At 32.2% G+C, this 26,104-nt stretch overlaps 1 protein-coding gene across 1 annotated transcript in view; it reads left to right on the top strand.

Annotated features, from left to right (window-relative positions):
- Window positions 1-25,734, top strand: part of LOC127705092 (uncharacterized) — a 189,936-nt gene extending 164,202 nt beyond the window's left edge. The window contains exon 12 of the mRNA XM_052209360.1: window positions 24,418-25,734. Within this exon, the coding sequence (XP_052065320.1) occupies window positions 24,418-24,545 (128 nt within the window). The 3' untranslated portion in view covers window positions 24,546-25,734. The remainder of the gene's footprint in view (window positions 1-24,417) is intronic.
- Window positions 25,735-26,104: the final 370 nt, after the last annotated feature.

The raw sequence follows: 26,104 nt of genomic DNA on the forward strand, positions 1-26,104 counted from the left end.
TACCAATCCGGTTCACTATTGCTTTCCTTTTCTTAAAGATAGCAACTTGTATATTTTCTAGTCTGCCAAAAACCGTTTCATTTCTTTGATGGTATACATGTTTTGTACTACAGGACACCATAGTGGACAAAACTGTCTTAGATATCTATCTAGATCACCATGGTAACCACATTTTTTGTTTCTTTTCCAGTACACCCAAGATTGTACCATTTCTATGATAAGATTATACAAGACACCGTTCTAGATAAAGATGTTCTTGATAAACTGATTTCCAAATGTATCCTCAGGATAGAAGACAGAGCGGAGATAGAACACTATCCCAGACAATCTGACCGCAACAAATGTATCTTAGACCTTCTAATTCACACACCACAAGATTCCTACAGTGTATTATTAGACGTTCTTAAGGAGTCTCCTAATTGTTCTAATTGTTCTAAAGACCTAATAGAATGTATGGAAGATCAACAACTTTCCCATCATGAAGTTGTTTCACATTCCATAGTTAAGTCAAGTAGTGAGTACTTACTTTACATTTTGATTATTTGTAGGAATTAAAGGCAGTGTTTTATTAATACTAATGAGACAACACTAAAAAAAAAATCGATCCCCACCTTTTTATTCAGAATATTGGATTAACACTAGGTACATTGAAGAAACAATAAAAAATGATTAGTACAGGAAAAGCACTTTTACTCTTAAATTACAGTATAAAGATAATGAAAACACCAGTACTAGAAACAAATCTTAAATGAATTTATACCATATCAAAGAATGCTTACAGTTACTGAAAGCAAACTCAAAACTAACCTACTATGAAAATATGCTTAACTAAAAATAATAATAAGTTGTAGCCATATGTATTTCAAAGAATGATTTCTACAAATATATTCTACATAAGTTTTTTATGCCCCCCCCCCGTAGCGGAGGGTGCATTAAGTTTTACCCTTGTCTGTCTGTACGTACGTCCGTACATCCGTACGTCACAAAATTGGTTTCCGTTCTCTTACTTGAGTTTGCCTCAACCAAATGTTATGAAACTTATACACAATGTTTATAACCACAAAATACAGATCAAGTTTGAATTTTGGTAGCGTCACTCTAACTGTTCTAGAGTTATGCCCCTTTATAAATGGACAAATTACAAAATTTTTAGTTTCCTTTCTCTAACTTAAGTTTGCCTCAACCAAATGTTATGAAACTTATACACAATGCTTATTACCACAAAACACAGATCAAGTTTGAATTTTAGTGGTGTCACTTTAACCTTTCTAGAGTAATGCCCCTCTATAAATGAAAAATTGCTAAATTTTTAGTTTTCGTTCTTTAACTTAAGTTTGTCTCAACCAAATATTATGAAACTTATACACAATGCTTATTACCACAAAATACAGATCAAGTTTGAATTTTTGGTAGTGTCACTTACCGTTCTTGAGTTATGCCCCTTTATAAATGAAAAGATTGCAAAATTTTTAGTTTCCGTTCTCTAACTTAAGTTTGCCTCAACCAAATGTTATAAAACTTATACACAACGCTTATTACCACAAAATAAAGATCAAGCTTGAATTTTGGTGGGGTCACTTTAACCATTTTTGCGTTATGCCCCTTTATGAATGGAAAAAAATGCAAATTTTCAGTTTCCGTTCTCTAACTTAAGTTGCCTCAACCAAATGTTATGAAACTTATACACAATGCTTTTTACCACAAAACACAGATCAAGTTGAATTTTGGTGGCGTCACTTTAATCATTATGGAGTTATGCCCCTTTATAAATAAAAAAAATGCAAAATATTTAGTTTCCGTTCTGTAACTTAAGTTTGCCCCAACCAAACATTATGAAACCTATACACAATACTTATTACCACAAAACTCAGATCAAGTACAAATTTGGGTAGCGTCACTTTTATTGTTCTTGAGTTATGTCCCTTTATAATGTTGTATACAAGTGGGGGCATCATCTGTGTCCCCATGGACACATTCTCCATTTTTATACGACCGCAAAAAGATTTTGTGGTCGTATATTGGTATCATGTCGTCGTCGTCGTCGACGTCGTCTGAAGACAGTTGGTTTCCAGACAATAACTTTAGTATAAGTTAATAGAAATCTATGAAATTTATACACAAGGTTTATAACCACAAAAGGAAGGTTGGGATTGATTTTGGGGGTTATGGTCCTAACAGTTTAGGAATTAGGGGCCAAAAAAAAGGCCAAAAAAGTCATTTTTCTAGTTTCCAGACAATAACTTGTGTTTAAGTGTATGGATCTCTCTGAAATTATACCATACTACAAAGGGATGGTTAGGATTGGCTTTGGGGGGTTATGGCTCAAACCGTATAGGAATAAGGGGGAAAAAAGGGGAAAAAACAAGGGTTTCCTGGTTAATGGACAATTTAAAAGCAGTGTAAGGGAGGTAATCCAAAAACAAAATTGTTCAATGTTGGATTACCTCCCTTACACTGCTTTTAAATTATCTATTTAAGACTTTTGTATTTAAATGGGTAATTATGGTTGCAAACTTGCATATCTTGAGGGAAAGATTTTTTTTTTTTGGAAAAGGAGGAGGGGGGAGCAATTTTTTCTCATTTCAGATTTCAGAAATTAAACAAAATTTCTTCACATATTTGGGGATTTTTATTGCGGGGGTTGGGGGGTTCATTACGCAACAGCATAGTTTATTGCACAAACGCAAACTTTTAATTTTTATTTTTTTTGGGGGGGGGGGGGGGTGTCAATTCGCAGTCACAGTGTATTGCACAAAAGCAAAAAATTTAATATAAATTCAAATCATATAACCAATTCTAAGTTCTTTGACTACAGTAATTCTGTGTCAGAAACCTATTATGTGTCAAATATTTAATTACAATCCAAATTCAGACCTGTATCAAACGCAATATTGTGTCCATTTTTGCCCCAACTGTTCAGGGTTGGACCTCTGCGGTCGTATCCAGCTGAGCCCCGCGAAGCTATTTATTACCACATATTTCTGAAAAATAATGATGGTGACCTATACCTTTTAAAATAGTGTTCATACATTTATAGTTACAGGGAACCATTCAGTCAGGTTACAAAAGAACTACCACCATCTTATTCAGAATTTATCTAATGTAAGACAGGTCATTGATTTATTGATATCAAAGGGAGTTTTAGAACCGGACGACCATGCAGAAATTGTTTCCAGTGGAGTGTCAGCTGAAATGAATAGAAAGCTAATAGCTAAGATCAGAAGTGTACAAGATTATCAGTTTTTTCTGGAGGCACTCAAGGTGGACCTTGGCAATGCAGAACTGGCATCTGACTTAGAATCAACTGATGTTAGCCAAGATGAATTTAACCTTGTTCAAACAGGTTTAGTTATTTTATGAACTATTTATGAATTTACCATGTTTACATTGAATGCACAACTGCAAGCATAATATAAATGAAATCATCTAAAACTTTCCAGAGAATAGTCAGCAATTTTAATATAACATTGATCAGGTTTAAGAAGGTAAACTTTCTGCTTGGTCAACAATTGAAGTTTTACCAGAAGAGTTAAAAAATATTACCGGTGTACATGCATGTCAAGATGGGTTTGGCTCAAAAGAGTAATTTTGATTTTCCATACTTGCTGAATGGTATATTTGTGATATGTACTTCATAATTTGTAATTTGTAATTTTGTAAATTTGTGATATGTTTATTTGTAATTCGAAATTAGTAGTATGTTGATTGAAATCTTGCATTTAAGGTATTTTAAAAGTGTATTTTTAAAAAAAATGGCAGAATTGGTATATTGATCGTTATGTTACATGTTTTCACCTTTACTTTTGGATAACTTATAAGCCTACAACAAAGTTGTACTATAACAATCTCTGACAATGTATCACCATGCTTGTTTTAAAGAAAATTCTTACTAAAATTTGCAGCAAATTTATTTCACCATTGGTGCCTCATATTTTGCAGGAAAATAGCATTTCTTACATTTGGAAAAGTTAAATGACATATATAGAATGAAATTCCGTATGCAGTGTTCATGTAGTCAATAATCAAATACAGATATTGCTCTACTAATTCAATTGAAAACAACATATCATTTTTTTGTGACATTCAGAGAAGTAGTTTACTGTAAATTCAGAATTTTTTGCAATGTTTGTATTATTGTGAAAATTACGACTAGATAAATTTCACAACATTATAAACTGGCATTTTTTGTATGCAATATTTCCTGAAATCTCAATATTTTTAAAAGAGTTATGCCCCTTGGAAATATTTATTATACCCCTGCTTTAAAAAAGTGGGGGTATACTGTTTTACCTCTGTCTGTCCGTCTGTCCGTCCGTCCGTCCATAGGTCCATCCGTCAGTCCGTCCATCCATCCCATGAATATTTTTCAAGTAATTATTATGGTTTAAATATTCCAAACGCATATTTGGGTGGGGGTATCATCAGTGAGCAGTAGCTCGCAGTTTCACTTTTTATATGAACAGTTGTATTGTAAGTCCCCTTATGTCCCCTTATGTGTACAATAGGGTTATATAAGCAATGTCTTGGACAAATTTAGAATTCAGTGCTGATTTTTACAAATATTAATTATATCGGAAATTGCATTCCATTTGCTCTTATGCCTTCATAAATTCTCTTAGATATTCATGAAAAATTTGAAAAAATAAAAAAAAGTTCTTTTTGGTTATTGCCCATAGACAGATTAAATATGTGAAACGGGGTGGACATTGGAACTCTGTTATTTTATTTTTGTATAATTATTTATTACAACAGCCACAGTACCTTCACTAACAAACAGACCAGGATTCCAGACACTGGTTACATTAGTTTCTATGGTTAAAGCTGTACAGATTCCAAATACAGAACCAGAGAGCAATGATACCAGTTTAGCAGCAGACTTATATAGACTACAATCTTGGTATAAAAAGATCATTAAAAAGTCATCGATGGATTCACATCAATATAAACAATTTGTTGAAAAAATACAAGCTGTAAGTTATTGTTTTATGTATGTTAAGTGTTTGTTTGGATGTAATGATTTGTAACACAACCTTGTCAATCCGTTATAAAGTTAATTACATTAGTCTTAATATATGATTTATCTATAATATAATCTTGGTTAAAAGAAAGATGATCGCTGGTGGACTGACTTCAAAGGGCAGTTGTGAGGTTTTGCTATAATTTTTTCTTTAATTTTCTTCGACCTTTTAACATTTTTTGTAGACTGAAAATTCCAGGTCCATTTCATTTCTTTGCTGCCAAATATTTAAAAATGTTATTGGAATGATAGTTAAGATACCTGAGAAGACCAGGGTTGTTTTTTATTCTAGCCAGGTACAAGCCTAGGACTTTTACCTCAAGATTTTGCTAAGCCCCTATACCTAAGTAATAAGCCCTATGTTTTTAAAAAGTCATTAATTTTATGAAACTTATTGTAGCATAGTAACACTCTGAGACTTTTTGTGTAGTTAACCATACAAGGCCCCCGATTTTGATTTCACAATTTTTGTAGTAGTTTTGTAACTTTTACCATTCTCTGCCTATTGTATCATAGTGCTACACGGGGGCCTTTTCATATTCATTCATTTTGTGAAGTAGACAATGTAACTTTTTAAATTTTGCAGGTATCTTTGTTGGTGTTTTGTTTTACTATTGTGGTATAAAGGCTATTCATTAATGATTTGAAATCTAGATTGATTTATTGGTGGATGTTTGATTCAAATTAATATGGTTATGTTAAGTTTATTATCGATTATTTAGTTGAAGAGCAGCGGAGGACATTTTGTTATGGCATAGAACTCTTTTTAGACAGGAGAAAAAAAATAAAAACAACACATTATAAATTTCATGTGTCCAAGGTGGTTTATGGAATGGTGTAAGACCTGTTTATCTGTATGCAATGGAATTAGATTTCTTAAATCAGTTTTATGTTTTTTGTTTTATTTGTAAACAGATTTTTATGAGAATTGGTGGAAAGGAAAATCCTGCTGTTATAGATATTAGATTGAGTCCTGTCCTGCTAAAACAAGTTAAAAAGATTCTTGACCATTTACAAGGTAATCTAGTGATTAATTAAATATTACTGACGAAATTATATAATAGTCTCTGATAAGAAATTATGCATATATATATATGTGAGAAAGTTTTAAGATGTTACTATGAAGGGATAAAGTTAAAGATTGAGAAACATGAACCCTATATAAAATCTGTTTAAATACTGTTAATTCAGAATTTATTGCGTGCATTTATTATTGCGATTTTTATACGCCCGTCAAATTTTTGACGGGACGTATTATGGAATACAAATGTCCGGCGTCCGTCTGTCTGTCTGTCCGTCTGTTTGTCCGGCGTAAACATGTCGCACCGTAACTTGAGAATGACTTATCCAAATTTCATGAAACTTAACATAGTTGTTTCTTATGATGGTCAAACGATCTGTATACTTTTTGGTGAAAATAAGATTACAACTTTTTGAGTTACGGGACTTAGTAACTAAAACAGGTGTGTGTTTTTTTTCACATGTCGCGCCGTATCTCAAAAACAGTTTATGATTATTGCTTAAAACTTTACACACTTCTTAGTTATATTAACCTTAAAATCTGTATACTTTTTGGTGATGATTCAAAATTTTATTTTAGAGATATTGAATATTTTGTTAAAAAAGGGGGAGGGGTTTTTCACATGTGGCGCTGTATCTCAAAAACAATTTATGATTATTGCTTAAAACTTTACACACTTCTTAGTTATATTAACCTTAAGATCTGTATACTTTTTGGTGATGATTCAAAATTTTATTTTTGAGTTATTGAGTATTTTGTAAAAAAAGGGGGAGGGGTTTTTCACATTTCACGCCGTATCTCAAAAACGATTTATGATTATTGCTTAAAATTTTACACACTTCTTAGTTATATTAATCTAAAGATCTGTATACTTTTTGGTTTTGATTCAAAATTTTATTTTAGAGATATTAAGTTTTTTGTAAAAAAAAAAGAGGGTTTTCGCATGTCACACCGTATGTCAGAAACTATTTATGCTTATTGCATAAAAATTCACACACAAGACGACGGGCGTATCATGCGCTCATGGCGCAGCTGTTTATTAAAGATTGGACAAAATTGCAAGATAAATTATTTTGATATTGGGAAAAGTTGCATATACATATATATGTTTCAGATATCAGAATGCGTGTTCTAATTCCCCCAGACACATTATTTGCATTCATTAATAGAAATGTCACAATAGTTTCTGAATTACAGTACAACGGTAAGCAGTTCTTACTCCACTTATCGTACCCATCATGTTACTCAAGACTTGATTGAATGATGTTAACGCCACTTCCAGCATTGTGCTATTTTATGGCGGTCAGTTTTAGTTAATGCAGGAAGCCAGTGATAACCACGACCTTTGGTAGCAAAACTGACATTCCTAGTCAATTAAGATTGAAGTTGAGTGCACATGATATGTGCAAGATTCAAACTCATAACCTCAATGTTGCCAGGCTAGTGATACAGTAATTAAACTTCTTAGACAACTCGGCAACCGTCATAACAAGTAGTTAAATATCGTAAATATAAGAAAGAAAATGAAAAGTTCACTGAAAAATAGAATTAAAGTTTCTCAAACAATATAGTATGAAGGAGATGTGGTATTATTGCCAATGAGACAACTATCCACCAAATGCAGAAATACAAGATTGAGGATATAAACAACTAAAAGTCACCACTCGACCTTCAACAATGAGTAAAATCAATACTATATAGTAAACTATTAAAAGCCCCGGGATTACAAATTTAAGTGTGAAACAATTCAGAAGAGAAAACTAACAACCTGATTGACACTAAAACAAAAAACAAACAAAAAAACAGCAAAAACAATTATGATAATGATATTCACTAGACTGCAGGATGTATAAATGCACAGAAATGTCTGGTAAGAATGAGAGTTAAATCCACTGTCAGAAGAGAGTGTCACTCGGTTAATAGCCCTTGCAACAACTCTTTTAGGGATTCCTTGGTATTCTCCAGCCAAATTTCTGTCCCTATCTAATATACCCTTATTTTCTAGTGAGATTCTCACTAACACTCCCTAAATCATGGTGGACTCCTTATAGCAGGACTTAGCTTTTGCATTTATTGTTAAAATTTTGTCCTGAACCAGAATGAAGTAATTGACACTGGACGTAAAGATAACTACTATCAATCAATTATACAACCATAAATTTATTTATTGTTTTTAGAGGAGTCCACTCAATTAGGGGAAACAATTGTGAATCATGTGTATGATGATTGGTGAAAAGGAGTTTTCAACAAAATTTTAATATTTTGAGTTTTGGACAAATAAATTGGTTAATGTTAAGATTTATTAATTTCACATGTTAAGAAAACATGGGTTTCATTTTCAGCCTCATTAATATTACAATGTATACAAATTCTATTTTCTCTGTGAATTTTTTTATATCCACCTTCTCTTTATTTCCAAGAAATGGTCACTTAGTCGCATTTATCATAATATTTTTCTGTTTTCCAAATTATTTTTAGAATATACAATGTATTTGTCAAATTCAGACATTTTGTATTTTGTTGTACATGAATACTTTACTATTTTCAAAGCTAACTTTTAATTTAGTTCTTTTTTTTAATCTTTCTCTTGTTTACAGTTTATTTCCTATTTTTTATTTATGTTTATTTTATTTGTGTTAGATATTTTTTCTAAATATTAAATCCATGAAAATGTGCCTTTTGTGATGAGCCAATAAGATAAAAAGAAAGCGTCATGTAATAATTAAAGGGTTACTTTCACTACTGAATATTCTTACTAAGTATTTAAAAAAGAATTTATGGGACACTAATGGCTAGGTCTGCTCTTGCAGCTTATTTAGAATTTTAGCCTAAATATACAACTTCAACATTTTGTCATCGCAACTCCTCTGAAACCACACAACAGAATTTCCTGAAACTTTGTAGATAATAAGGACATAATATGTACATGATGTAGATGTGCATATTAACAGGAAATTATGATTCTATTTTTAGCTCACCTGGCCCAAAGGGCCAAGTGAGCTTTTCTCATCACTTGGCGTCCGTTGTCCGTCGTCGTCGTCCGTCGTCGTCGTTAACTTTTACAAAAATCTTCTCCTCTGAAACTACTTGGCCAAATTAAACCAAACTTGGCCACAATCATTATTGGGGTACCTAGTTTAAAAAATGTGTCCGTTGACCCGGCCAACCAACCAAGATGGCCGCCATGGCTAAAAATAGAACATAGGGGTAAAATGTAGATTTTGGCTTATATCTCTGAAATCAAAGCATTTAGAGCAAATCTGACAGGGGTAAAATTGTTTATCAGGTCAAGATCTATCTGCCCTGAAATTTTCAGATGAATCTGACAACCCGTTGTTGGGTTGCTGCCCCTGAATTGGTAATTTTAAGGAATTTCGCCGTTTTTGGTTATTATCTTGAATATTATTATAGATAGAGATAAACTGTAAACAGCAATAATGTACAGCAAAGTAAGATCTACAAATAAGTCAACATGACCAAAATTGTCAATTAAACCCTTAAGGAGTTATTGCCCTTATAATCAATTTTTTACAATTTTCATAAATTTTGTAAATTTTTGTAAATTTTTACAAAATATTTTCCACTGTAACTACTGGGCCAAGTTCATTATAGATAGAGATAATAGTAAGGAGCAAGAATGTTCAGTAAAGTAAGATCTACAAACACATCACCATCACCAAAACACAATTTTGTCATGAATCCATCTGTGTCCTTTGTTTAATATGCACATAGACCAAGGTGAGCGACACAGGCTCTTTAGAGCCTCTAGTTTTTCTTGGAGTTATGCCCTTTTGAAGTTAGAATTTTGGCCTAAATATACTAATGCAACAGTTTGTCATCGCAACATCTCTGAAACCACACAACAGAATTTCCTGAAACTTAAATTTGTAGATAATAAGGACATCATATGTAGATGTGCATATCCCCAAAAATTAGGCTTAAATTAAAATATTGTTTGTTTGCAGTTTACCCACCCGACCATTGAAAATCCGCCCGACATTTATTTGAAGAAATTTTATTATTTTTAATACTTCTATCGACACGATCTGGTACATTTGGTTGTTTCCAGAATTGATTTAAAGTCTAAGTTTTTTCAAGTTCGGTTTTTCTTTCTTTCCCGTCAAGCGTTCATCTGACCGTTTAATGGTGAAGCACATGGAGATCGTTTAGGTACAGGTATCAATGAAGTCATGGAGGAGTACTTTACACTGTCGTTTTCTGTCAATATTAAGACAAATTACAAACAAAAAAGTTTAATAGTAAACTGTTTATACAGATTCAAGAAGAGTTGCACATGGAGTAATGTCTTCGATGTCAGCTAGATATCATGGACGATGATGCAGCAGAAATTTATAAAACCGACAAAACCATTTCTGTCTCAAACAAATTGGGTACAGAATATTTAGAGCCTGACTTTATGGAACTAATATCAGTGGTTAAACAATTCGACAGCAACCTGAAGTATGCCATATTTTCTATAAATCGTTGTGAAGACAACAAAGATGAAACCACTCCTCCAAGACTTCATTGATACCTGTAAAAACACCTGTACAGAACAGAAATATTAATGGATAGACAATGCCAAATCAATTAGAAGCCACCCAAACTACACAAATATGTAGATAAAATGAATGGTTAGCTTGAAAAATAAATATACTCTCTCTCTATATGAAATCTATCTTCTCTCGCAATGAGTATGCTCCTTTATATAAAGGTGGCTGGCCCACTAGTTGCAATCATTCTCTCTTACAATATTAAATTTACCCAAACTGAGTGGCCTGTGTGAATATAGAATTGAAACATTCCCTTAGGAGCTATTCTGCCAAGTTTTGTGTGCAGTTAAAACATTTCAGTGCAGACCATTTACTTTTAAAGGGTTGCCAAGGATTTAACCACGAAGTCTAAAAAACATTTTGGTTTTCAATGAAGCCTAGCATGAACATATCTTTCAAAATATAATCTTATTACATGTATAATTAAATATTGTTAGAAATTGGAAAACAGTCAGATGTTTAATATGTTTTTTAAGTTGCCTTTTTTGTTCAACTGTAGAAGATTCAATGACTAATTTTTTTTTATTGAAAACACTCTTAGATAAACAGCCTGGGCAGGTGTTTATAAAGCTTCAATATCTACATTTTTCTGATGAAAGTACTCTACTCATGAAAGCATTCTAGTCAAGATGCATATATTTCAGTGAATATATTTCTTTAAAACATTATTTTAGTCATTCCTTGTTTTATAGCGTTCCAGTTTTTAGCTCACCGGGGCCTTCGGGCCCCGTGTGAGCTTTTGCCATCACTTGACGTCCGTCGTCTGTCGTCATCTGTCGTCGTAAACTTTTTCAAAATCTTCTCCTCTGAAACTACAAGGCCAAATACCTTCAAACTTTAACTAAATGTTCCTTAGGGTATCTAGTTTATATCCGAAGTTTTGATCCATTGACAAACATGGCCGCCATGGCTAAAAATAGAACATAGGGGTCAAATGCAGTTTTTGGCTTATATCTCAAAAACCGTTATGGCTCAAACCGTTAAGGAATTAAGGGGGAAAAAGGGGGAAAAACAAGGGTTTCCTGGTTAATGGAAATTACTTAAATTTTATAAAATTGTCCGTTTATAAATTTTGAAATTATAAAGAAACTAAGGTTTCAACTCCCTCAGGCAAAGTTGACCTTAGATGAATTTGGCTATTTGTTTTAGGTATTTTTGTCATATAGCTCTTCAACTGATTCGGTACTTATGCATCCCTTGGATTTCAAATGTTTGGCATTAGGCGTTCCTGGTGAAGGTAAATCCAGAAAATCGCTTCGGACGCATGAAATTATTAAACGTGTTCTTTTCAATTTTTTACATCACTGGGTCGATACCTCTGCTAATGGACTATCAGTCCACGAGGTTATCATCAGCCCAGTAGTCAGTACTTCGGTACTGACATGATTTATAACAAACTTTCTAAAATTGTCCGTTTATAAATTTTGAAATTATAAAGAAATTAAGGTTTCAACTCCCTCAGGCAATGTTGACCTTAGATGAATTTGGCTATTTGTTTTAGGTATTTTTGTCATATAGCTCTTCAACTGTTTCGGTACTTATGCATCCCTTGGATTTCAAATGTTTGGCATTGAGCGTTCCTGATGAAGGTAAATCCAGAAAAGCGCTTCGGACGCATGAAATTATTAAACGTGTTCTTTTCAATTTTTTAAGACAATTTAAAAGCAGTGTAAGGGAGGTAATCCAAACACAATGTTTTGATTACCTCCCTTACACTGCTTTTAAATTATGTATAAAGAAATGTTGTATTGTCTTGAGATGATTAGTTGTCAGTTTATTTTTAGAAGTTACTATTAAGGAATATTAATTTTAGCCATGATTTTGTTTGTCATTTTCTATATTAAGACTTTTATGATGTATTTAAATGGGTAATTATGGTTGCAAACTCCATTGGAAATTTGAATTGAGATTATGACCAGATTTATTTTTGGGGAAAAGGGGGGGGGGGAGGTGAAAACAAATTTTGGGGGTGGGGGGGTAAAAAGAAATTTTGGGGGTGGGGGGTGGGGGGGGGGGGGGATAAAAAGAAATTGTGAGGAGTCAATTCTTTCTCATTTCAGATTTCAAATATTATTTTTTTTTGCAAAAAAAAAGTGGGGGGGGGGGGGGGGGGGTCAATACGCAACAGCAAAGTGTATTGCACAAAAGCAAAAAATTGAATATAAATTCAAATTATATAACCAATTCTAAGTTCTTTGACTACAGATATTCTGTGTTAGAAACCTATTATGTGTCAAATATTGAATTACAATCCAAATTCAAACCTGTATCAAGCACGAATATTGTGTCCATTTTTGCCCCAACTGTTCAGGGTTGGACCTCTGAAGTTGCATCCAGCTGCGCTCAGCGAAGCAATTTATTAATAATACCATAATTTTTATGTCATATATTGGATAATGACACTACCCAGCAAACACAATTACGTCAGTACAACTTAACTTGAAAGTAATTTTTAGTCTTGTTTACGTCACTAACTAACGTTATTTTTACATAGAAATGGATGGTATGAAATACGTCTTCCTGACGTAATTTTCGACGTCTATACGACCTATTACTGACGTTGAAATTACGTACTTTACATTCATTTCTTAATTTGGCGTATAAATATTTACATGCGCCTAGACTCGGTAATTTGGTTTTCATACATATATATCTTTCAATTTTGTGCCTTTTCTCTTGTCGAGAAAAATTCACTGATCAGATCGACACGTATATATAGTCGAAACTGATCAGTGCAATTTCTCATCCCACATTGCTTTTTGTTTTATTTACGCATTATTAAGACAATGTTTATGTTCATATGAGCATAGCGAAGGAGAACATTACTAACAATTACATATACAGACGTAACAGTGACGTCATAAAAACGAATTTTCAGTAAGGTCGTAAAAAAAGGGGGGGGGGGGTCGATTAGGTGAATCTTTAGTTTACTATGTCTTGTCTATTTATGTTGGCAATGGTGTTGTCTATTTGTCTACGAGTTATGGTTTGTGATTGCCCCTTTTCCGTTCCTTAATTTGGTCATGTTAATGTCACATTCTATAGTAAAAGCTTTATGCACTAAGACAGCAAGAGATGTTTCTGTCAGGCTTTATTCAGAATTAAAATCAATTCAACATTCAATAATTTAATTTAATTGTTTTATTGATTGAACAACTATACAATAATAACGTATTAGTGTATCATTGTTCACTACTCTCAGCATGGGCCTTTTCCTACACTGAAGCTTGCTGTCGTTCCTACACTGAAGCCTGATGTCGCTGTGGAATTTGGCGTTGAATCTGCACATAGAAATAATAAAAAAAAATCAGTATTGCTATTCAAATCAGCCTAGTTAGGGAAAACTAGATTATTCAAATTCTAATCCCAGTTAGGAATGTTTTGCAGAATACGCGCTTACTTTGCTGTTAAATACATAAACCGTCTTTCTGCAGTCATTCACATTTCAGAACAAAACATATATCGTTGTATTGTTGTGAGAAATAAATTGAATTAGAAATGATATCTGAATAAATTGTATTTCACAATTTTATTTTATCTTGTAAATAACGTGATTCATTTCTAAATGCATATTGATATATGACATAAAGTAATGTTAAAATTATTAGTTTCAGTTTCAGTTGTTTTATGTCAGATGGAATCATTTTCAGTTGTCTAATGTTAAATGTAATCAGTTTTAGTTGTTTGATGTTAAATGTAACCAGTTTTACTTGTCTGATGTTAAATTTAGTCTGTGTCAGTTGTTTGATGTCAAATGTAATCTGTTTCAGTTGTTTGATATCAGATGCTATCAGTTTAAGTTGTCTTATGTTAATAGTAATCAGTTTCAGTTGTCTGATGTTAAATGTAATCAGTTTTAGTTGTCTGATATTAAATGTAATCAATTTCAGTTGTCTTATGTTAACAGTAATCAGTTTTAGTTGTCGGATGTTAAAATGTAGTCACTTTCAGTTGTCTGATGTCAAATGTATTCAGTTTAAGTTAGCTGATGTCAAATGTAATCAGTTTTAGTTGGCTGATGTCAAATGTAATCAGTTTTATGTAGCTGATGTCAAAAGTAATCAGTTTTAGTTGGCTGATGTTAAATATAATTTGTTTAAGATCTCTGATGTCAAATGTTATCATCTTTAGTCGAATTCGTCCATTTATTACCGAAGAAGCATGCAAAACGTTAGTATGCTCTCTAGTGACCTCTCGTTTGGATTATGGGAACACATTACTGTATGGACTCCCAGCAACATCTATTCAAAGAATACAGCGAGTCCAAAACACAGCAGCCAGGGTCATTACAAGGAAGAGGAAGTACGACCACATCACACCAATCCTGAAGTCTCTTCATTGGCTGCCCGTAATGTATCGATGCCAGTATAAACTTCTTGTGAATGTGTTCAAGGCTTTGAACGAGGAGGCACCGGTCTACCTACAAGAACTCGTTCATATATACAAACCAATGCGAGCACTTAGATATGAAAATGCCATGATCTTAACAACGCCATGATCTTAACAACGCCATGTGTAAGAACTAAAACATATGGGGAAAGAAGATTCGACAAAGCGGCAGCTGTTCTGTGGAATGATTGGCCAAGTGATCTACGAAACATCCATTCTGTGAATGTTTTTAAGAAAAACCTGAAAACTCATTTATTCAGACATGCTTTTCATAGTTCTTAAAATATTTCTATATCATTGTAATTTTTGAACTTTAAAGCAATTATTTTTTGAATTTTTAACTTACTTTTATTGGTAATTTTTATCTTTTTATGCCCACGCCATAGCAGAGGGGGGCATTAAGTGTAACCCTTGTCCGTCTGTACGTACGTCCGTCCGTACGTCCCAAAGTTGGTTTCCGTTCTCTAACTTTAGTTTGCCTCAACCAAATGTTATGAAACTTATACACAATGCTTATTACCACAGAACACAGATCGAGTTTGAATTTTGGTGGCGTCATTTTAACCATTCTAGAGTTATGCTCCTTTATAAATGGAAAAATTGCAAAATTTTTGGTTTCCGTTCTCTAACTTAAGTTTGCCTCAACCAAATGTTATGAAACTTATACACAATGCTTATTACCACAAAACACAGATCAAGTTTGAATTTTGGTTCTAGAGTAATGCCCCTTTATAAATGGAAAAAATTGCTAAATTTGTATTTTCTTCTAAATATCAAGTAATTTTTAAAATTGGAGTTATCTTCCTTTGTTCATGATTATAGTTGAATTAACTTCAATCAATACTTTATACAATGCAATGTTTAATTTTGACTTTAACTGATAAAACACAGATCAAGTTGAATTTGGGTAGTGTCACTTTAACCATTATTGAGTTATGCCCCTTTATAAACTGAAAGATTGCAAAATCTTTAGTTTCTATTCTGTACCTTAAGTTTGCCCCAACCAAACATTATGAAATCTTAGTATACACAATATTCATTCAGAAAACTAAGATCAAGTACAATTTTTTGTTTCCGTTTTCTAACTTTAGTTTGCGTCAACCAAATCTTATGAAACTTATACACAATGCTTATTACTACATAATACAGATTAAGTACGAAATTTGGTGGTGACACTTTTACCATTCTTGAGTTATGTCCCTTTATAAACATAAAAATTGCTGAATTTTTCGTTTCCGTTCTTTTTGTCTCAACCAAATATTATAAAACTTATACAGAACCGTTCTAGAGTTATGCGTGTTTACAAATAGAAAAATTGCTGAATTTTTAGTTTCTGTTCTCTACTTAAGTTATCCTCAACCAAATGTTATGAGACGTAAACACAATGCTTATTACCACAAAACTCAGATCAAGTTCAAATTTGGGTAGTGTCACTTTTACCATTCTTCAGTTATGTCCCTTTATAACTATATGATATGCAAGCGAGGGCATCATCTGTGTCCACATGTGGACACTATCCACATTTATTAACAAATATTTTTCAAGTTTGTATTGGTACGGTTTTAATATCTCCTTTTAATTTTACCATGGCCATTTTATATAAATTTATTGTTTATCGGTAAATTTAATAGTATAGTTTTATGCAATATTTTTAAAATCTGTTTGTTTTAGGACTTTCATATTTTATTGTTAATACTTATATATGTGAATGGATATATGTTGTAAAGCGCTAAGGGTAATTTTTATATTATATAATGCGCTGTTATAAATACTGTATAATAATAATAATAATAATTTAGTTGGCTAATGTCAAATGTAACCCGTTTTAAATGTCTGCTGTTCAATGTGATCAGTCAGTTGTCTGATGTTAAAAGTAATCAGTTTCGGTTGTCTGAGTTAAAATGTAGTCATTTTTAGTTGTATGATGCTTAAAGTAATAATTTTTGTTGTTGTTTGATGTTAAATGTGATCAGTTTCAGTTGTCTGAATTTAAATGTAGTTAGTTTCAGTTGTTTGATGTCAAATGCAGTCAGTTTAATTTGTCTTAAGTGAAATGTAATCAGTTCTAGTAGCCTGATGTTACATGTAATCACTTTCAGTTGTTTGATGTCAAATGTAATCACTTTCAGTTGTCTAATGTTAAATGTAACCAGTTTTAGTTGTCTGGAGTCAAATGTAATCAGTTCCAGTTGTCTGATATTAAATGTAATCACTTTCAGTTGTTTGATGTAAGATTTAACCAGTTTCAGTTGTTTGAATGCAAATGTAGTCACATTTAGTTGTCTGATGTTAAAAGTAATCAGTTTTGGTTGTTTGATATTAATTGTAATCAGTTTCAGTTGTCTGAATTTAAATGTAACCAGTTTTAATTGTTTGAACTTTAATTTAATCCGTTTAGTTGCCTGATGTTAAATGTAACCAGTTTCAGTTTTCTGAAGTCAAATGTAATCAGTTTTATTTGTTTGATGTCTAATATAGTCAGTTTTAGTTGTCTGATGTCAAATATAGTCAGTTTCAGTTGTCTGATGTTGAAAATAACCAGTTTTGGTTGTTTAATATTAATTGTGATCAGTTTCAGTTGTCTGAATTTAAATGTAATCAGTTTCAGTTGTCTGATGTTAAATGTAACCAGTTTCAGTTGTCTGATGTCAAATGTAGTCAGTTTTGGTTGTTTGATATTAAATGTAGTCAATTTAAGTTGTCTGATGTTCAAAGTAATCAGTTTCAGTTGTCTGATGTCAAATGTAACCAGTTTCAGTTGTCTGATGTCAAATGTAATCAGTTTCAGTTGTTTGATGTAAGATGTAACCAATTTCAGTTGTCTGATGTCAAATATAGTCAGTTTCAGTTGTCTGATGTTGAAAATAACCAGTTTTGGTTGTTTGATATTAATTGTGATCAGTTTCAGTTGTCTGAATTTAAATGTAATCAGTTTCAGTTGTCTGATGTCAAATGTAACCAGTTTCAGTTGTCTGATGTCAAATGTAGTCAGTTTCAGTTGTTTGATGTAAGATGTAACCAGTTTCAGTTGTCTGATGTTAAATTTAATCAGTTTTGGTTGTTTGATATTAAATGTAGTCAATTTAAGTTGTCTGATGTTCAAAGTAATCAGTTTTAGTTGTCTGATGTTAAATGTAGTCAGTTTCAGTTGTCTGATGTTAAAAGTAATCAATTTAAGTTGTCTTTTGTTGATAATAATCAATTTAAGTTGTCTAAAGTAAAATATAATCACTTTCAGTTGTCTGAAGTTAAATGTCATCAGTTTCAGTTGTCTGATGTTAAATGTAATCAATTTAAGTTGTCTTATGTTGATAGTAATCAATTTTAGTTGTCTTATGTTAAAAGTAATCAGTTCTGGTTATCTGATGTTTAATGTAATAAGTTTAAGTTGTCTGTTGTTAAATGTAATCAATTTTGGTTGTTTGATGTCAAATGTATTCAATTTAAGTTGTCTGATATTAATAGTAATCAGTTTCAGTTGTCTAATGTTAAATGTAATCAGTTTCAGTTGTCTGAAGTTAAATTTAATCAGTTTTAGTTGTCTGACATTAAATGTAGTCAATTTGAGTTGTCTTATGTTGATAGTAATCAATTTTAGTTGTCTGATGTTAAAAGTAATCAGTTTTGGTTGTTTGATGTCAATTGTAATCAATTTTAGTTGTCAAATGTTAATAGTAATCAGTTTCAGTTGTCAAATGTTCAGTGTAATCAATTTAAGTTGTCGTTTGTTGATAGTAATCAATTTAATTTGTCTGAAGTAAAATGTAATCAGTTTCAGTTGTCTGAAGTTAAATGTCATCAGTTTCAGTTGTCTGATGTTAAATGTAATCAATTTAAGTTTTCTTATATTGATAGTAATCAATTTTATTTGTTTGATGTTAAAAGTAATCAGTTTTGGTTGTTTGATGTCAATTGTAATCAATTTAAGTTGTCAAATGTTAATAGTAATCAGTTTCAGTTGTCAAATGTTAATAGTAATCAGTTTCAGTTGTCAAATGTTCAATGTAATCAGTTTTAGTTGTTTGATGTTAAATGTAATCAGTTTTAGTTGTCTGAAGTTACATGTAATCAGGTTTAGTGTACAGATGTATAATGTAATTAGTTTCAGTTGTCTGATGTTAAATGTATCCTGTTTCAGTTGACTGAAGTTAATTTTAATCCGTTTTAGTTGTCTGGTATTAAATGTAGTCAATTAATGTTGTCTGATATTAAAAGTAATCAGTTTCAGTTGTCGAATGTTAAATGTAACCAGTTCAGTTGTCTGATGTTAAATGTAACCAGTTTTAGTTGTCGAATGTCAAATGTAGTCAGTTTTAGTTGTCTGAAGTCAACTGTAACCAGTTTCAGTTTTCTGATGATAAATGTCATGAGTTTCAGTTGTCTGATGTTAAATGTATCCAGTTTCAGTTGTCTGAAGTTAAATTTAATCAATTTTAGTTGTCTGATATTAAATGTAGTCAATTTAAGTTGTCTGATGTTAAAAGTAATCAGTTTCAGTTGTCTAATGTTAAATGTTACCAGTTTTAGTTGTCTGATGTTAAATGTATCCAGTTTCAGTTGTATGATTTTTAATGTAATAAGTTTCAGTTGTCTGATGTTAAATGTAACCAGTTTCAGTTGTCTGATGTTAAATGTATCCAGTTTCAGTTGTCTGATGTTAAATGTATCCAGTTTCAGTTGTCTGATGTTAAATGTATCCAGTTTCAGTTGTCTGATGTTAAATGTAATAAGTTTCAGTTTTCTGATGTTAAATGTATTCGATTTTGGTTGTCTGAAGTTAAATGTAATCAATTTAAGTTGTCTAAGGTTGATAGTAATCAGTTTTAGTTGTCTGATGTTAAAAGTAATCAGTTTCAGTTGTCTTATGTTAAATGTTACCATTTTAGTTGTCTGATGTCAAATGTAATACGTTTCAGTTGTCTGATGTTAAATGTATCCAGTTTCAGTTGTCTGATGTTTAATGTAATAAGTTTCAGTTGTCAGATGTTAAATGTATCCAGTTTCAGTTGTGAGATGTTAAATGTATCCAGTTTCAGTTGTCTGATGTTAAATGTAATAAGTTTCAGTTGTCTGATGTTAAATGTAATAAGTTTCAGTTGTCTGATGTTAAATGTATTCGATTTTGGTTGTCTGAAGTTAAATGTAATCAATTTAAGTTGTCTAAGGTTGATAGTAATCAGTTTTAGTTGTCTGATGTTAAACGTAATCAGTTCTAGTTGTGTGATATTAAATGTAATAAGTTGCAGTTGTCTGATGTTAAATTCAATCAGTTTTAGATGCCTGATGGAAATGTGATCAGTATCAAATGCCTGGTTAAAAATGTAATTAGTTTTTGACAGTTGATGTATTTTGAACTAATATTGGATACCAGATTCAACCATGTGACCAGTATCAGATTCCTCAGGTCATATATAATTGATATATATATATATCATATTTTTTACTACTTCATGAGAATTTCTAGATATATATTTTCAAATAGTCTATTTGTTCTTATTCCAGAACAAGACGAGAAAGAAACTGAACAGGAGGAAATTATCCCAAGGAATATAAGAGGTATATTATTAGATCATGTATTAATGACAACTTCTAACTTGACAATAAAAATGACAGCTCCTCTGCAACTTTGCACATTCTTTGCAGGAAAAGGTTTAAACAAGTTTTTCAATATAATACACTTTTTTATATTGTAGATGGTAGAAGAGAGACAAAAGATACAAAAGAGATATTCAAAACCATAAGTTGAAAAATAATCTGACAATGCCAAGGGATGGCAAAAACAAAAACAATGAGAAGACAAACACCAGTACACAAAACTTAGCATAAAAAACTAAAAACTGAACAAAACAAACCCCACAAAAAACCAGTGGTGATTTCATGTGCTCTGGAAGAGTTGGTGAATCCTGCTCCAGATGTGGCACCCTTCATGTTGCTCATGTACTGTGGATTCATTATTATATCTTTGGTTACCAATTTTTGTGGATTTCGTGAGTAGCCATTGTCAAAACCAAGAAATCAAATATCCACGAAAATGCATTTTTCTCAATCCATGAAAATTTATACACAGTAGGTACAAACCTATTGATAAGTCTTATTCGGGAAAAGAGGACAGGGTTGTGGTCACGACAATTGAGCACATCTGTCGTCTTCTGTGAAACAAATATTCTGTAACGATCAACCAACTCGTGATGGCATCTGCAGAAGCTTTAACGATATTTTGTAGGTATTGATGTGTCCTAAGGTCTTCCTCACCCTCATGGTGAAGAAGATCCCTATTATTTTGTGGATTCATTATTATTCATTTGATACCAATTTTCGCGTGTACAGGTGAACCACGAATTTAAATGTTCAACGAATCCAAAATTGCTATAAGCTTGTATGCAGACTTTGTCAAAACCACGAAATCAAATATCTACGAAAATGCAACTTTTCCTCAATCCACGAAAATAAGTGATTCCACAGTAAGTCAAAGGTCAAGATCATAGCACTGAATAAAATTCTGGCAACATTCTGGTTTCTGGATGGCTAAATTTAAATTATCAGTTGATTCCTTGTATGGATTATTACCCTTGAATATATATTTATTAGTTTATTTTATTTTTCCCGAAAACCTTTCATAGTAGATATGTAAATAGCAAAAATAATCAGTAAAATAAGATCCACCAATAAGTTGAATTGACTGAACTTGTGAGTTGACCCCAATGTTTTGTGCTTTTATCCTATATCATTTTATCTATAATGGATAAACTTAAATTTTTAATTATAAAATAATCAGCAACACAAATTCAACATATATGTCAATATGAATGAAATCGTCATTCCCCTAATTTTTTTAAGTGTGTCTTAAATCTGGTATGTATAGGTGAGGGGTAATACAGGCTCATTGGAGCTTCTATGTTTTTTATCCAGGTGTGGGACAATTATTTGTTTTTATATCCAGACTTTCAGGTTGAGATCTGTGTTATTATTTGACATAGGATAATAATGTAAGCATGTGTGACTTTACCCTGATATCTGGTCACTTTTCTTTGTCACCTAACCCTGAACTGATTTTTATCTTTCAGTGATTCTCATAATGTTTAAGATAATATCAATGTTTCAAATTATATTTTTTTGCTCAGTCTTTAGTTTTCAGTGGTGTAGGTGTTTCGAAGACGGGAAATCTCCATTTATCTCTGTTTGCAACTTTAATGTAATAATAATAGATTGTTGAATTGAAATATTTTTTTTTATTAATTATACTTATATTTTTCAGAGCAGATAAAAGGACAATTAGAAGACTGGGAAAAGAAAGATAGGAAGTTTGTGTCTACCAGAGCCAGTAATTATGTCATGGAATGTGTACAGGGCAATAATTGTGTGACTTTAACAGCCCCAGCAGGAGTTGGGAAATCTTTTATCTGTAGACATACAGCACTTGTTTTACAGAAGAAGGGATACAAAATAATACCGGTGTATGCTCCAACAGACATAAGAGATTATTACCAGCCTGGTAAAAAGACAGTCTTCATTGTAGATGACATTTGTGGAAATTACACGGCCAACCAACAACAGATTGATAACTGGAAACAACTGTTACCTGTGATAAACAAAATCATAGTAGACAAATGTTGTAAGATTATTGTATCTTGTAGGTTACAAGTTTATAAAGATGATAAGTTTAAGATATTAACACCTTTTAAATCTTGTGAATGTAACTTGATATCAGATGAATTATGGCTTACATCTGATGAGAAAACAACTATAGCAAAATCATATATTAGTACAAATGTTAAAGATATTGATGATTTATCACAAAATAGTGAATTTTTTCCACTTTTATGCTCCTTATATCATGCACAAAAAAATTCAGGTATGAAAGAATTTTTCAGAAATCCGTTTGTTGTCTATAAAGATGAGCTAGACAAATTAAGTGAGGCTGGTGACGAAGGGAACTTTAAAATATGTAGTCTTGCTTTATGTGTTATCTTTAATAATGATTTGAAAGAAAAATGGTTCCTTGGTAAAATGACAGATGAACAACGACATGTCATAGAAGACACATGTGATGCTTGTGAAATCAACAGAAGTACATCAAAGGCAAAACTGAAGAAAGCACTTGACACTCTAGACGGTACATTTATCTGTAAACAGAATGGTATTTATAGAACTGTACATGATAAACTGTTTGACTTCCTTGCTCATTACTTTGGTCAGAAAATGATAGAATGTTTGATAGACCATGGCGATAGTGGTTTAGTACATGAACGTTTTTTTTTGGCAGAAATCACCAGATGACAAGAACAGTAACATAGACTTCATTATTGAAATACCAGATGATTATTTGGAATCATATTTAGTTAGGTTTAAAAAAGACTGGTCAGCAGGAAAGGTGTCAGCTGTATTCAGTAACAATAATATGAAAGTATCATCATTCAGAGAACAGTTATTACAGTACTTACTACAACTAGATAAACCACAACAAGTAACATTAGCCAACACCAAGGATACAGTGATACCAAAGGAGGACTGTGGATCAGGTAATACTCCACTGATACTTACTTGTTATACTGGTTATACTGATATGTTACAGTGGTTGTTACATAATGATGTGGATGTGGATCAGTGTAGAGATGATAGGATTACTGGACTTAACATGGCAAGTCAGAATGGACAAACTGATATAGTAAAGTTACTGTTAGAGAAGGATCCTAATGTTGATCTATGTAACAACAATGGTTGGAGTCCTCTGAATAAAGCAAGTTATAAAGGACATACTGATATAGTAAAGTTACTATTAGAGAAGGATCCTAATGTTGATCTATGTAACAATAATGACTGGAGTCCTCTGAATACAGCAAGTGATAAAGGACATACTGAAATAGTAAAGTTACTGTTAGAGAAGAATCCTCATGTTGATCTATATAACAAGGATGGCTTAACACCACTGATCATGTCATGTATTAGTAACCACACCAGTATAGTCCAGCTGTTAATTAAACATAAACCAAATAGTAATGCCCAGACCTATGATGGAGGCAATGCTTTATATTTCAGTGCATTGAATGGAAACCTAGAGATAACACAGTTGCTATTAGAGAATAATGCTGACTGTAATATCTGTATCAATAGTAAACAGTCTATAACAGATACATTCAATAACCATCCAAGTAAAACATTGGACGAAGTAAAACAATTATTATTTGATAGTCTGGTAAAGAATACACCATCACATGTAAGAGATTATGTCAGTCAGAAGTCAGTAGATTATGCCTTTGATGTAGTAGCTGGTTCTTCTCCTTTACACATAGCCAGTTATATGGGTAGGACAGATGTAGTCATTTGTCTTCTTGACCATAATGCTAACATCAACATGACAAAAGAAGATGGCACCACACCATTATTTTATGCATGTGAAGTAGAACATGAGGATATTGTACATTTATTGTTAGAAAAAGGAGCAGATACACAGATATGTAGACTTGATGGGAAATCCCCTTTAAAGATTGCAACAGATAATGGACATACATCTATAGTAATAATGTTAACAAATCACACAAAGAATGAGGAACAAAATTCTTCCTAACTTTTTTTTTTGGTCAGTGGTTTGTTAAACTCTTTTACTCAGTTTTCACACAAAGTCTGATTTTCATATATATTACCCATTTGAAAATGATCATACAACTGCTGATGTTCTTTGTTCACTGGTATGATCTGTTATTTATCTAATAGGTTTGATATCTACAGCTATTCATTTCACTACTCTGTCTCTAATTTTACAAAGCACATGCAGCTTAGCTTTATATAACATGAAAATTTATCGATGTTTTCACCACCAGTCTATTGTTACACCAGTATACAAACACAGTAGGGCGGTCTCAACATACAAATTTTGGTACAAATGTCAGGCTGAAAAACACCCTGCATTCCTAAATTCAAATCCAACTTCATTGTCATATAAATAGCCTTATATGATTTGTGACTAAATTGCTTTTCAGAAGATAGTTATCTCATTGGCAATGATACCACATCTCCTTATTTTTCTTAGGTAGATAGTTGTCTCATTGGCAATCATGCCAGATCTCCTTATTTTTTCTTTGGTGGATAGTTGTCTCATTGCATTGGCAATCATACCACGTCTACTTATTTTCACTTTTGTGGATAGTTGTCTCATTGGCAACCATACCCCATCTCCTTATTTTTACTTTGGTGGATAGTTGTCTCATTGCATTGGCAATCATACCACATCTCCTTATTTTTACTTTGGTGGATAGTTGTCTCATTGCATTGGCAATCATACCACATCTCCTTATTTTTACTTTGGTGGATTGTTGTCTGATTGGGAATCATACCAAATCTCCTTAGTTTTAGTTTGGTGGATAGTTGTCTCATTGGCAATCATACCCCATCTCCTTGTTTTTACTTTGGTTGATAGTTGTCTTATTGGCAATTATACCACATCTCTTTATTTTTACTTTGGTGGATAGTTGTCTCATTGGCAATCATATCCTATCTCCTTATTTTTACTTCAGTGGATAGTTGTCTCATTGGCAGCCATACCACATCTCCTTATTTTTTCTATGGTAGATAGTTGTCTCATTGGCAATCATATAATATCTCCTTATCTTTTCTTTGGTGGATATTTGTCTCATTGGCAGTCATACCACATCTTATTTTTTGTTTGATGGATAGTTGTCTCATTGGCAATCATATCCCATCTCTTTATTTTTACTTTGGTGGATAGTTGTCTCATTGGCAATCATACCACATCTCCTTATTTTACATTGGTGGATAGTTGTCTCATTGGCAATCATACCACATCTCCTTATTTTTACTTTAGTGGATAGTTATCTCATTGGGAGCCATACCACATCTCCTTATTTTTACTTTGGTGAATAGTTGTCTCATTGGTAGCCATACTACATCTCCTTATTTTTTACTTTGGTGGATAGTTGATTCATTGGTAATCATATCCCATCTCCTTATTTTAACTTTGGTGGATAGTTGTCTCTTAGGCAATCAAACCCCATCTCCTTATTTTTACTTTGGTGGATAGTTGTCTTATTGGTAATCATACCCCATCTCCTTATTTTTACTTTGGTGGATAGTTGTCTTAATGGCAATCATATCCCAAACTCCTTATTT

The sequence above is a fragment of the Mytilus californianus genome, unplaced genomic scaffold (assembly GCF_021869535.1).
Source record: "Mytilus californianus isolate M0D057914Y unplaced genomic scaffold, xbMytCali1.0.p SCAF_6, whole genome shotgun sequence".
Lineage (NCBI taxonomy): Eukaryota > Metazoa > Mollusca > Bivalvia > Mytilida > Mytilidae > Mytilus > Mytilus californianus.